The 13,914-nt window shown below is 53.4% G+C and overlaps 1 protein-coding gene across 1 annotated transcript; it reads left to right on the forward strand.

Annotated features, from left to right (window-relative positions):
* The first annotated feature begins 300 nt into the window (after window positions 1-300).
* Window positions 301-11,793, forward strand: LOC120040623 (trinucleotide repeat-containing gene 6A protein-like). Its single transcript, XM_038985704.1, has 4 exons — window positions 301-2,344; window positions 5,405-5,629; window positions 7,759-8,024; window positions 11,698-11,793. The coding sequence occupies exons 1-4, from the start codon at window positions 1,057-1,059 to the stop codon at window positions 11,791-11,793; spliced, it is 1,875 nt and encodes a 624-aa protein (XP_038841632.1). The 5' UTR covers window positions 301-1,056.
* Window positions 11,794-13,914: the final 2,121 nt, after the last annotated feature.

Here is a 13,914-nt window from a genome sequence, read left to right on the forward strand (position 1 = left end):
AGAAGAACTTGGTCACCGCGATGACGTCGTCGTCGTCGCCGCCCCCAGGCACTAACGAAAACGGAAACCGTAACGGGAACCGCTTCTCCCCCCTGACGGTGACTAACGGCAACGCTCCTCCCGGTAGCAGCAGCAATAACGTCATAATGTGTAACGGGGCGGTGAAAGGCCCGTGGGGGGGCGTGGCCAACGGCTCCGACGACTCCTCCGCCCCCGTCGACGGTAACCACGGCAACAAGCCCAGCCCCTGGGCGTCGGCCAACGGAGCTGGTGTGACACCCCGGCGCTTTGAACCCAAAAGTTAACCACAGTGCCTGGCCCGGCCCCCAGGGACCCTCTGGCTGTAAGATTGGCCAGCAGGGAGGCTCTCTGGGCTGGGGAGGGACACAACCGGACAGCCTCTCTACGTCTCTGTCTGAACAGCGGCACCACTTCCTGAATGATACTACTATCAAGACTCACCACCTGAACACTGAAGCAACCAACGGACCAATTCACACTACTGACGCCGTCGACACCTCTAGTTTACCAAACTCTACACGCGGCTCGGCGCTGCGTTCCTGGGGAGCGGGATCAGAGCTTGGAGATCAGCTCTCCAACAGGACCCTGTCTGGCGCCCAGCACCCCCACAGCGAGGGCCTGGCAGGGGGCTTCTGTAAGCCTTGGGGGGCCTCGGGCGACACTGTGAACGGCCAGGGACAGGGCCAGCCCTCCTCCTCCTCCGCTGCTGTTTACAACAGTAAAAATAACAGCAAGGACTCTGTAGGGAGGTGGGACTCTGGTCCCGCTGCTTCCTCCTCTCCTCGTAACCTGTCCTTGGGGACTGGAGGAGCGGCGAGCAATGGGACCGGAGTGGGTCCTGCCGGGATCCCACGACCATGGGGAAACGCCTCCTCTTCCTCGTCCTCTTCTTCGTCTGGCTCCTCCTCCAACAGGCAACCCCCCGGTGGGGAGTGGAGCTCGTTGCCCGGCAACAAATCTCAGGATTCCGGCGACGGACGGAAGTCGGGAGGAGGAGCCAATGGCTGGAAGAGTCTTGAAGATGACGCACTCAGGATGGGAGGAGGAGGAGGAGTGCAGGGACATGCGAGCGGGTGCCGGGGGACGTCTGGAGGAAGTGAGGGGAGCGGGGAGAGCTCTGGAGGCCGTAGCTTAGACAGGGACGACCCCCGTCCAAGAGGCCCCCTCCCTGGGTCAACTCATCAAGTCCTCTCCTGTACAGACGTGGACCCACGTGTCCTCTGTAACACCGGCTGGGGCCAGACCCCAGTACGCCAGAACACGGCCTGGGACGTCACCTCTCCCGCCCCTAGACCCGATGACAGGAAGTCCAGTCACGGAGGCCCTGGCTATGGCTCGAAAAGCCACACAGCCCGTTCTCAGACCTCCAGCTCTGGAGGATGGCGGGGAGACGGGCCGGGTAATACAGGCCCAGAGTCAGGAGGGTCTGGCTGGGTAGAGCAGAAGACCTTGTCTGGTTGTGGAGACAGAGACAACAAAGGTCCTGGAGGAGAACGAGGATGGGAACACAGCAACTCTTCCTCTACCTGGGGGAACAGCCAGAAGGAAGACCTCTCCAACACCTGGACCAACCCTCCTAAACCACAAAAGCAGGGCTGGGGCGCCACTAGTGGTGGTGGGGGCGGAGACCGCTCCAGAGGAGGAGGGAGCAGCAGCTACTGGGGCCAGCCCCAGAGGACTAGCGGGTCTGGAGGATGGGGTGAGCCCGGTCACCCGGGCAACAACAACACACACCCCGACGACAGCAGCAGCACCTGGGGTGTCAGCGGAGCGTCCAACACCCCCGACCATCCCAGCAACCCTCACTCTGGCTGGGGAGAGCCCCCTCCTGCGTCCGTCCCCGGACCCAAACCCCAGAACCACCAGACTCAGGGGGGGTGGGGCGAGCCGGCCACGAAGCCCGGCCACCCCTCTCAGAGCTGGGGGGAACCGGCGCCACCCTCCGAGTGGGGTAAAAGTCCAGACTCTAACTCCAATCCTGGCCCGGACCCTAGAGCACATCCACCAGGCGGTCCCCAGCCCTCAGGCCCCGGAGTTTCCAAACCCAGTAGCTGGACTGGGGCGGCGGTCCCTGCTGGACCCTCCCACAAGGAGGAGGAGTCGTCTACCGGGTGGGAGGAGCCTAGTCCAGAGTCGGTGAGGAGGAGGATGGAGATCGATGACGGGACCTCGGCGTGGGGAGACCCCAACAAATACAACTGTAGCGGGGTTAACATGTGGAACAAGACCAGCCAATCAGAGCAGGATGCCATGACCAAACCCCAGCAGCAGCCCCCACCACCCCTGAACAACATGGCCGACAAGGACAAGACCTGCAGCCCTGGTGAGTGGAGGGAGCTGTGTACACACACACGCACACACACACACACACACACACACACACACACACACACACACACACACACACACACACACACACTGTATGGACACACACACACACTGTATGGACACACACACACACACACACACACACACACACACACACATGGATACACATCCATCACACACCCAGTGTCCTCCGCCTCCCCTTAGTGTGTGTTTAGGGTTGCGTCATCCTTCTGGAATGTTCTACAGCATAGATGTTTCTCTCTGAGCTGTGAGTGCAGGCAGAAACACAGACCTTTGTTTGGCCTGAAATACAGAGAGTTCCAGGGGGGGGGGGGGGGGGGCTGAGACAGAGGGAGACAGACAGGGAGAGGGAGGGAGAGAAAGGGCTGTATGAAATCACTCCCAGGTCCAGGGCTCTATATAAAATCCCTCACAGACCCAGGGCTCTATGTAAATCACTCACGGACCCAGGGCTCTATATATATCACTCACGGACCCAGGGCTCTATAAAATCTAAACACTTGCTAGGTGCTAAACAACAGCCTCTTGCTAGGCGCTAAACAACAGCCTCTTGCTAGCTGCTAAACAACAGCCTCTTGCTAGCTGCTAAACAACAGCCTCTTGCTAGCTGCTAAACAACAGCCTCTTGCTAGCTGCTAAACAACAGCCTCTTGCTAGCTGCTAAACAACAGCCTCTTGCTAGCTGCTAAACAACAGCCTCTTGCTAGCTGCTAAACAACAGCCTCTTGCTAGCTGCTAAACAACAGCCTCTTGCTAGCTGCTAAACAACAGCCTCTTGCTAGCTGCTAAACAACAGCCTCTTGCTAGCTGCTAAACAACAGCCTCTTGCTAGCTGCTAAACAACAGCCTCTTGCTAGCTGCTAAACAACAGCCTCTTGCTAGGCGCTAAACAGCAGCCTCTTGCTAGGTGCTAAACAACAGTATCTTGCTAGCTGCTAAACAACAGTATCTTGCTAGGTGCTAAACAACAGTATCTTGCTAGCTGCTAAACAACAGACTCTTGCTAGCTGCTAAACAACAGACTCTTGCTAGCTGCTAAACAACAGACTTGCTAGGTGCTAAACAACAGTATCTTGCTAGCTGCTAAACAACAGACTCTTGCTAGCTGCTAAACAACAGACTTGCTAGCTGCTAAACAACAGCCTCTTGCTAGGCGCTAAACAACAGCCTCTTGCTAGCTGCTAAACAGCAGCCTCTTGCTAGGTGCTAAACAGCAGCCTCTTGCTAGCTGCTAAACAACAGCCTCTTGCTAGCTGCTAAACAACAGCCTCTTGCTAGCTGCTAAACAACAGCCTCTTGCTAGGCGCTAAACAGCAGCCTCTTGCTAGGTGCTAAACAACAGTATCTTGCTAGCTGCTAAACAACAGCCTCTTGCTAGGTGCTAAACAACAGTATCTTGCTAGCTGCTAAACAACAGACTCTTGCTAGCTGCTAAACAACAGACTTGCTAGGTGCTAAACAACAGTATCTTGCTAGCTGCTAAACAACAGACTCTTGCTAGCTGCTAAACAACAGACTTGCTAGCTGCTAAACAACAGCATCTTGCTAGGCGCTAAACAACAGCCTCTTGCTAGCTGCTAAACAGCAGCCTCTTGCTAGCTGCTAAACAGCAGCCTCTTGCTAGGTGCTAAACAGCAGCCTCTTGCTAGGTGCTAAACAGCAGCCTCTTGCTAGGTGCTAAACAGCAGCCTCTTGCTAGGTGCTAAACAGCAGCCTCTTGCTAGCTGCTAAACAACAGCCTCTTGCTAGGTGCTACACAACAGCCACTTGCTAGGTGCTAAACAACAGCCTCTTGCTAGCTGCTAAACAACAGCCTCTTGCTAGGTGCTAAACAACAGCCTCTTGCTAGGTGCTAAACAGCAGCCTCTTGCTAGCTGCTAAACAACAGTCTCTTGCTAGCTGCTAAACAACAGTATCTTGCTAGGTGCTAAACAGCAGCCTCTTGCTAGCTGCTAAACAACAGTATCTTGCTAGCTGCTAAACAGCAGCCTCTTGCTAGCTGCTAAACAGCAGCATCTTGCTAGCTGCTAAACAGCAGCATCTTGCTAGGTGCTAAACAACAGTCTCTTGCTAGCTGCTAAACAACAGCCTCTTGCTAGGTGCTAAACAGCAGCCTCTTGCTAGGTGCTAAACAGCAGCCTCTTGCTAGGCGCTAAACAGCAGCCTCTTGCTAGGCGCTAAACAGCAGCCTCTTGCTAGGCGCTAAACAACAGCCTCTTGCTAGCCGCTAAACAACAGTCTCTTGCTAGGTGCTAAACAACAGTCTCTTGCTAGGTGCTAAACAACGGCCTCTTCTAAACAACGGCCTCTTGCTAGGCGCTAAACAACGGCCTCTTGCTAGGCGCTAAACAACGGCCTCTTGCTAGGCGCTAAACAACGGCCTCTTGCTAGGCGCTAAACAACGGCGCTAAACAACGGCCTCTTGCTAGGCGCTAAACAACGGCCTCTTGCTAGGCGCTAAACAACGGCGCTAAACAACGGCCTCTTGCTAGGCGCTAAACAACGGCCTCTTGCTAGGCGCTAAACAACGGCCTCTTGCTAGGCGCTAAACAACGGCCTCTTGCTAGGCGCTAAACAACGGCCTCTTGCTAGGTGCTAAACAACGGCGCTAAACAACGGCCTCTCGCTAGGCGCTAAACAACGGCCTCTCGCTAGGTGCTAAACAACGGCCTCTCGCTAGGTGCTAAACAACGGCCTCTCGCTAGGTGCTAAACAACGGCCTCTCGCTAGGTGCTAAACAACGGCCTCTCGCTAGCTGCTAAACAACGGCCTCTCGCTAGCTGCTAAACAACGGCCTCTCGCTAGCTGCTAAACAACGGCCTCTCGCTAGCTGCTAAACAACGGCCTCTCGCTAGGTGCTAAACAACGGCCTCTCGCTAGGTGCTTACTGGAATTGGGGAAAACGGAAACCTAAATAAACAAAATGGTGAAACTCTCCTCCTCCCCCTCTCTCTCCTCCTCCCCCTCTCTCTCCTCCTCCTGACTCTCCTCCTCCCCCTCTCTCTCCTCCTCCCCCTCTCTCTCCTGCCTCCAGGCTGGGGTGAACAGTACGGAGGTCCCCAGAAGATGGAGTCAGGAACGTGGTGTGAGCCGTCAGGCTCCCCTGTCTCTGTGGACAACGGGACATCGGCCTGGGGGAAACCCATGGACACCAGCTCCACCTGGGAGGAGCTGGGACACCGAGGGGACAGAGACAGAGGGGACACCTCTGGGACAGGAGGCTGGGAAGGACCTGGACCACAGAACCACCACAAACCTGGTGAGACACACACGTCCCCTCGTCTCCCTCCAGGTCCCGTCCCCTTGTCTCCCTGTTCTCTCTCCAGGTTTCATCCCTTCGTCCTCTCCCCCCCTTCTCTCTCCAGGCCTCCTCGTCTCTCTCCAGGTCCCGTCCCATCGTCTCTCTCCAGGTCCCATCCCCTCGTCTTCCTCCAAGTCCCGTCCCCTCGTCTCCCTCCAGGTCCCGTCCCCTCGTCTCCCTCCAGGTCCCCCGTCCCCAGTCCGTCCCTCGTCTCCCTCCAGGTCCCGTCCCCTCGTCTCCCTCCAGGTCCCGTCCCCTCGTCTCCCTCCAGGTCCCGTCCCCTCGTCTCCCTCCAGGTCCCGTCCCCTCGTCTCCCTCCAGGTCCCGTCCCCTCGTCTCCCTCCAGGTCCCGTCCCCTCGTCTCCCTCCAGGTCCCGTCCCCTCGTCTCCCTCCAGGTCCCGTCCCCTCGTCTCCCTCCAGGTCCCGTCCCCTCGTCTCCCTCCAGGTCCCGTCCCCTCGTCTCCCTCCAGGTCCCGTCCCCTCGTCTCCCTCCAGGTCCCGTCCCCTCGTCTCCCTCCAGGTCCCGTCCCCTCGTCTCCCTCCAGGTCCCGTCCCCTCGTCTCCCTCCAGGTCCCGTCCCCTCGTCTCCCTCCAGGTCCCGTCCCCTCGTCTCCCTCCAGGTCCCGTCCCCTCGTCTCCCTCCAGGTCCCGTCCCCTCGTCTCTCTCCAGGTCCCGTCCCCTCGTCTCCCTGTTCTCTACCCAGGTTTCATCCCTTCGCCCTCTCTCCCCCTTCTCTCTCCAGGCCTCCTCGTCTCCCTCCAGGTCCCGTCCCATCGTCTCTCTCCAGGTCCCGTCCCATCGTCTCCCTCCAGGTCCCGTCCCATCGTCTCCCTCCAGGTCCCGTCCCCTCGTCTCCCTCCAGGTCCCGTCCCCTCGTCTCCCTCCAGGTCCCGTCCCCTCGTCTCCCTCCAAGTCCCGTCCCCTCGTCTCCCTCCAGGTCCCGTCCCCTCGTCTCCCTCCAGGTCCCGTCCCCTCGTCTCCCTCCAGGTCCCGTCCCCTCGTCTCTCTCCAGGTCCCGTCCCCTCGTCTCTCTCCAGGTCCCGTCCCCTCGTCTCTCTCCAGGTCCCGTCCCCTCGTCTCTCTCCAGGTCCCGTCCCCTCGTCTCTCTCCAGGTCCCGTCCCCTCGTCTCTCTCCAGGTCCCGTCCCCTCGTCTCTCTCCAGGTCCCGTCCCCTCGTCTCCCTCCAGGTCCCGTCCCCTCGTCTCCCTCCAGGTCCCGTCCCCTCGTCTCCCTCCAGGTCCCGTCCCCTCGTCTCCCTCCAGGTCCCGTCCCCTCGTCTCCCTCCAGGTCCCGTCCCCTCGTCTCCCTCCAGGTCCCGTCCCCTCGTCTCCCTCCAGGTCCCGTCCCCTCGTCTCCCTCCAGGTCCCGTCCCCTCGTCTCTCTCCAGGTCCCGTCCCCTCGTCTCTCTCCAGGTCCCGTCCCCTCGTCTCTCTCCAGGTCCCGTCCCCTCGTCTCTCTCCAGGTCCCGTCCCCTCGTCTCTCTCCAGGTCCCGTCCCCTCGTCTCCCTGTTCTCTACCCAGGTTTCATCCCTTCGCCCTCTCTCCCCCTTCTCCCTCCATGTCCCGTCCCCTCGTCTCCCTCCAGGTCCCGTCCCCTCGTCTCCCTGTTCTCTACCCAGGTCTCATCCCTTCGTCCTCTCTCCCCCTTCTCCCTCCAGGCCCCCTCGTCCTCTCTCCCCAGGTCCCGTCTCCCTGTTCTCTACCCAGGTCTCATCCCTTCGTCCTCTCTCCCCCGTCTCCCTCCAGGTCCCGTCCCCTCGTCTCCCTCCAGGCCCCCTCGTCCTCTCTTCCCAGGTCCCGTCTCCCTGTTCTCTACCCAGGTCTCATCCCTTCGTCCTCTCTCCCCCGTCTCCCTCCAGGTCCCGTCCCCTCGTCTCCCTCCAGGCCCCCTCGTCCTCTCTCCCCAGGTCCCGTCTCCCTGTTCTCTACCCAGGTCTCATCCCTTCGTCCTCTCTCCCCCTTCTCCCTCCAGGTCCCGTCCCCTCGTCTCCCTCCAGGCCCCCTCGTCCTCTCTCCCCAGGTCCCGTCTCCCTGTTCTCTACCCAGGTCTCATCCCTTCGTCCTCTCTCCCCCGTCTCCCTCCAGGTCCCAAGCCCATGCAGCAGCAGCAGGAGAGTGGTACCTGGTGTGGGGAGGAGGTGTCGTGCCAGTCCAGTTGGGAACCGGAGGAGGAGGTGGAGATCGGGATGTGGAGTAACGCCCCAAGTCACCGAGACCGGGAGAGAGACGGTCACAGAGAGAACTACCGAGACCGGGAGAGAGACGGTCACAGAGACGGCCACGGTCAGGACAACCGGACCAACGGGCCACAGCAACACAGCTGGAATTACATGAAGAAAATCCCTCCTAAGGTATTACTGCGTCCGGTCTCTCTGTGTGTAGGTTATTAACCAGGTGTCTCTCTGTGTGTAGGTTATTAACCAAGTCTCTCTCTCTGTGTAGGTTATTAACCAGGTCTCTCTCTGTGTAGGTTATTAACCAGGTCTCTCTCTGTGTAGGTTATTAACCAGGTCTCTCTCTGTGTAGGTTATTAACCAGGTCTCTCTCTCTGTGTAGGTTATTAACCAGGTCTCTCTCTCTGTGTAGGTTATTAACCAGGTCTCTCTCTCTGTGTAGGTTATTAACCAGGTCTCTCTCTCTGTGTAGGTTATTAACCAGGTCTCTCTCTCTGTGTAGGTTATTAACCAGGTCTCTCTCTCTGTGTAGGTTATTAACCAGGTCTCTCTCTCTGTGTAGGTTATTAACCAGGTCTCTCTCTCTGTGTAGGTTATTAACCAGGTCTCTCTCTCTGTGTAGGTTATTAACCAGGTCTCTCTCTCTGTGTAGGTTATTAACCAGGTCTCTCTCTCTGTGTAGGTTATTAACCAGGTCTCTCTCTCTGTGTAGGTTATTAACCAGGTCTCTCTCTGTGTGGGTTATTAACCCGGTCTCTCTCTGTGTGTAGGTTATTAACCCGGTCTCTCTCTGTGTAGGTTATTAACTTCTAGTTCCTCCCAAACCCGGATCCGGGAGCACCCCCACCAGTAAAAAAGCTGACTAGCATAGCCTAGCATAGCGTCACAAGTAAATACTAGCATCTAAATATCATTAAATCACAAGTCCAAGACACCAGATGAAAGATACACTTCTTGTGAATCCAGCCATCATTTCTGATTTTTAAAATGTTTTACAGGGAAGACACTATGTAAATCTATTAGCTAACCACGTTAGCAAAAGACACCACTTTCTTACTCCACCATTTTTTCACTCCATCAGTAGCTATCACCAATTCGACCAAATAAAGATATAAATAGCCACTAACCAAGAAAAAACTTCATCAGATGACAGTCTGATAACATATTTATTGTATAGCATATGTTTTGTTAGAAAAATGTGCATATTTCAGGTATAAATCATAGTTTACCATTGCAGCCACCATCACAAATCTCCCCAAAGCGACTAGAATAACTACAGAGAGCAACGTGTATTACCTAATTACTCATCATAAAACATTTCTTAAAAATACGCAGCGTACAGCAATTGAAAGACACAGATCTTGTGAATCCAGACAATATTTCAGATTTTCTAAGTGTTTTACAGCGAAAACACAATATATCGTTATATTAGCTTACCACAATAGCAAACCAGACAACAGCATTGATTCCAGCCAAACATAGTGATAACGTATTCACCACCAAAATAAATTAATTTTTCACTAACCTTCTCAGAATTCTTCAGATGACAGTCCTGTAACATCATATTACACAATGCATATAGGTTTTGTTCGAAAATGTGCATATTTAGCAGCACAAATCGTGGTTATACAATGTGATCAGTGGCAACAGGTCATGCATTCTGGCCGGCGCCATCTTGGAAAGGCACCTAATCTAATCAATAAATAATCGTAAACTTGACTAAAAAATACAGGTTGGACATCAAATGAAAGATGCATTAGTTATTAATGCAACCGCTGAGTTAGATTTTTAAAATTAACGTTACTAGACATACAGTGTGCGTTACAGCCAGACTAGTGCCGCAATAATGGCGGACAAATCCGTTTACATTTTTCCACATAAATACGGAATAACATCATAAATAGCTCTTACTTTTGGACGAGCTTCCATCAGAATCTTGGGCAAGTGGTCCTTTGTCCAAAAGAATCGTTGCTTGGTTGTAAAACGTCGTCTTCAACTTCGGAATTAGCAGCTAACAATAGCTATGTGGCCACAACATGCCCAAATCCTCAAAACGCAATACTAAGGAAATTCCGAAAATAGCAATATACTCGCATAAACTGATATAACTCGGTTTAAAATAACTTCGTTATGATGTTTCTAACACCTATATCGAATTAAATTACAGACGGATATATCTAAGGTCGATAACTGAGCGTTTCAAAATGCCATCCTGAGGTCCTGCTTTGCGCAATGACGAACGTCGAAAAGAGAGCTCCCCTCGTTCCTTGGCCTTTTATAAGCTCTGAGAACTACGTAGAAACTCCATTCCACTTCTCATTGGTTACTGACATCCAGGGGAAGGCGGGTGCAGTTCATGTCGACCCATAGGATACATACAGAGCTTTAAACTGATCTGAGAACAGAGCCTCGTTTTCAGACCTTCGCAGTTCCTGTCATGGATTTCGCTGCAGAAAGAGTTCTGGTTCACCCACAGACATAATTCAAACGGTTTTAGAAACTAGAGATTGTTTTCTATCCAATAGTAATAATACTATGCATATTGTACGAGCAAGAATTGAGTACGAGGCAGTTTAATTTGGAGACCAATTTTTCCAAGATCGAAATAGCACCCCCCATAGGCTCAAGAGGTTAACCAGGTCTCTCTCTGTGTAGGTTATTAACCAGGTGTCTCTCTGTGTAGGTTATTAACCAGGTGTCTCTCTGTGTAGGTTATTAACCAGGTCTCTCTCTGTGTAGGTTATTAACCAGGTCTCTCTCTGTGTAGGTTATTAACCAGGTCTCTCTCTGTGTAGGTTATTAACCAGGTCTCTCTCTCTGTGTAGGTTATTAACCAGGTCTCTCTGTGTGTAGGTTATTAACCAGGTCTCTCTGTGTGTAGGTTATTAACCAGGTCTCTCTCTGTGTAGGATATTAACCAGGTCTCTCTCTGTGTAGGTTATTCACCAGGTCTATCTGTGTAGGTTATTAACCAGGTCTCTCTCTGTGTAGGTTATTAACCAGATCTCTCTCTGTGTAGGTTATTAACCAGATCTCTCTCTGTGTAGGTTATTAACCAGGTCTTTCTGTGTAGGATATTAACCAGGTCTCTCTCTGTGTAGGTTATTAACCAGGTCTCTCTCTGTGTAGGTTATTCACCAGGTCTCTCTCTCTGTGTAGGTTATTCACCAGGTCTCTCTCTCTGTGTAGGTTATTCACCAGGGCTCTCTCTCTGTGTAGGTTATTAACCAGGTCTCTCTCTGTGTAGGTTATTCACCAGGTCTCTCTCTCTGTGTAGGTTATTCACCAGGTCTCTCTCTCTGTGTAGGTTATTAACCAGGTCTCTCTCTCTGTGTAGGTTATTCACCAGGTCTCTCTCTCTGTGTAGGTTATTCACCAGGTCTCTCTCTCTGTGTAGGTTATTCACCAGGTCTCTCTCTCTGTGTAGGTTATTCACCAGGTCTCTCTCTGTGTAGGTTATTCACCAGGTCTCTCTCTGTAGGTTATTCACCAGGTCTCTCTCTGTGTAGGTTATTAACCAGGTCTCTCTCTCTGTGTAGGTTATTAACCAGGTCTCTCTCTCTGTGTAGGTTATTAACCAGGTCTCTCTCTCTAGGTTATTAACCAGGTCTCTCTCTCTAGGTTATTAACCAGGTCTCTCTCTCTGTGTAGGTTATTCACCAGGTCTCTCTCTGTGTAGGATATTAACCAGGTCTCTCTCTGTGTAGGATATTAACCAGGTCTCTCTCTGTGTAGGTTATTAACCAGGTCTCTCTCTGTGTAGGTTATTAACCAGGTCTCTCTCTGTGTGGGTTATTAACCAGGTCTCTCTCTGTGTGGGTTATTAACCAGGTCTCTCTGTGTGTTTCAGATGAACAAACCAGTTAACAAGCAGGAGGATGTCTGGATGAACCAGTTCGTCAAACAGTTCAACAACATGAACTACCCCGTGAGTACGCAGCCTTGAACCTTGAACCCTCGAACCCTCGAATCAAATGCTGTTTCTGTCACAAGCACCGAGGTTAGGAACTGTCCTTCTGTTGTCCAGAAGTGCTTGGTCGTCACATGAGATAATAGTATGATCTTTCTGCACCAAAAATAAAGATTAAAAACACAAGAAAAGTCATTAAATAGCGGTTGTAACTCGTCAGATGTCGCCCCTTTAGCGAAGAGGGGTTGGATCTCGTCAGATGTCGACCCTTTAGGGAAGAGGGGTTGGAACTCGTCAGATGTCGACCCTTTAGCGAAGAGGGGTTGGATCTCGTCAGATGTCGACCCTTTAGCGAAGAGGGGTTGGAACTCGTCAGATGTCGACCCTTTAGCGAAGAGGGGTTGGATCTCGTCAGATGTCGACCCTTTAGCGAAGAGGGGTTGGAACTCGTCAGATGTCGACCCTTTAGGGAAGAGGGGTTGGAACTCGTCAGATGTCGCCCCTTTAGCGAAGAGGGGTTGGATCTCGTCAGATGTCGACCCTTTAGCGAAGAGGGGTTGGAGCTCGTCAGATGTCGCCCCTTTAGCGATGAGTGGTTGGAACTCGTCAGATGTCGACCCTTTAGCGAAGAGGGGTTGGAACTCGTCAGATGTCGACCCTTTAGCGAAGAGGGGTTGGATCTCGTCAGATGTCGACCCTTTAGCGAAGAGGGGTTGGATCTCGTCAGATGTCGACCCTTTAGCGAAGAGGGGTTGGAGCTCGTCAGATGTCACCCCTTTAGCGAAGAGGGGTTGGATCTCGTCAGATGTCGCCCCTTTAGCGAAGAGGGGTTGGAACTCGTCAGATGTCGCCCCTTTAGCGAAGAGGGGTTGGAACTCGTCAGATGTCGACCCTTTAGCGAAGAGGGGTTGGAGCGTGTCAGATGTCGACCCTTTAGGGAAGAGGGGTTGGGACTCGTCAGATGTCGCCCCTTTAGGGAAGAGGGGTTGGAACTCGTCAGATGTCGACCCTTTAGGGAAGAGGGGTTGGGACTCGTCAGATGTCGCCCCTTTAGGGAAGAGGGGTTGGAACTCGTCAGATGTCGACCCTTTAGGGAAGAGGGGTTGGAGCGTGTCAGATGTCGCCCTTCAGGGTATTCTGTTCCCTGAACCCGATCCTTCAGGTGTGATTGTAACAGGTCTTGGGTTTTCTATTCCCTGAACCCGACCCTTCAGGTGTGATTGTAACAGGTCTTGGGTAGACTGTTCCCTGAACCCGACCCTTCAGGTGTGATTGTAACAGGTCTTGGGTAGACTGTTCCCTGAACCCGACCCTTCAGGTGTGATTGTAACAGGTCTTGGGTAGACTGTTCCCTGAACCCGACCCTTCAGGTGTGATTGTAACAGGTCTTGGGGAGACTGTTCCCTGAACCCAACCCTTCAGGTGTGATTGTAACAGGTCTTGGGTAATCTGTTCCCTGAACCGACCCTTCACGTGTGATTGTAACAGGTCTTGGGTAGACTGTTCCCTGAACCCGACCCTTCAGGTGTGATTGTAACAGGTCTTGGGGAGACTGTTCCCTGAACCCGACCCTTCAGGTGTGATTGTAACAGGTCTTGGGGAGACTGTTCCCTGAACCTGACCCTTCAGGTGTGATTGTAACAGGTCTTGGGTAGACTGTTCCCTGAACCCGACCCTTCAGGTGTGTGTGATGAACCAGGTCTTTGGGTAGACTGGGTTTCCCTGAACCCGACCCTTCAGGTGTGATTGTAACAGGTCTTGGGGAGACTGTTCCCTGAACCCGAACCCTTCAGGTGTGATTGTAAAACAGTCTTGGGAGACTGTTCCCTGAACCTGACCCTTCAGGTGTGATTGTAACAGGTCTTGGGTAGACTGTTCCCTGAACCCGACCCTTCAGGTGTGATTGTAACAGGTCTTGGGGAGACTGTTCCCTGAACCTGACCCTTCAGGTGTGATTGTAACAGGTCTTGGGGAGACTGTTTCCCTGAACCCGACCTTCAGGTGTGATTGTAACAGGTCTTGGGTAGACTGTTCCCTGACCGACCCTTCAGGTGTGATTGTAACAGGTCTTGGGTAGACTGTTCCCTGAACCCGACCCCTTCAGGTGTGATTGTAACAGGTCTTGGGTAGACTGTTCCTGAACCCGACCCTTCAGGT

The sequence above is a fragment of the Salvelinus namaycush genome, unplaced genomic scaffold (assembly GCF_016432855.1).
Source record: "Salvelinus namaycush isolate Seneca unplaced genomic scaffold, SaNama_1.0 Scaffold3695, whole genome shotgun sequence".
Classification (NCBI taxonomy): domain Eukaryota; kingdom Metazoa; phylum Chordata; class Actinopteri; order Salmoniformes; family Salmonidae; genus Salvelinus; species Salvelinus namaycush.

What these genes read in the sequence shown, in the direction of transcription:
- LOC120040623 (XM_038985704.1), top strand. Translation starts at nt 1,057, where the DNA reads ATGGGAGGAGGAGGAGGAGTGCAGGGACATGCGAGCGGGTGCCGGGGG. An exon ending in GGACAAGACCTGCAGCCCTG is followed by an intron (nt 2,345 to 5,404) that starts GTGAGTGGAGGG and finishes TCCTGCCTCCAG; the next exon opens with GCTGGGGTGAACAGTACGGA. An exon ending in ACAGAACCACCACAAACCTG is followed by an intron (nt 5,630 to 7,758) that starts GTGAGACACACA and finishes GTCTCCCTCCAG; the next exon opens with GTCCCAAGCCCATGCAGCAG.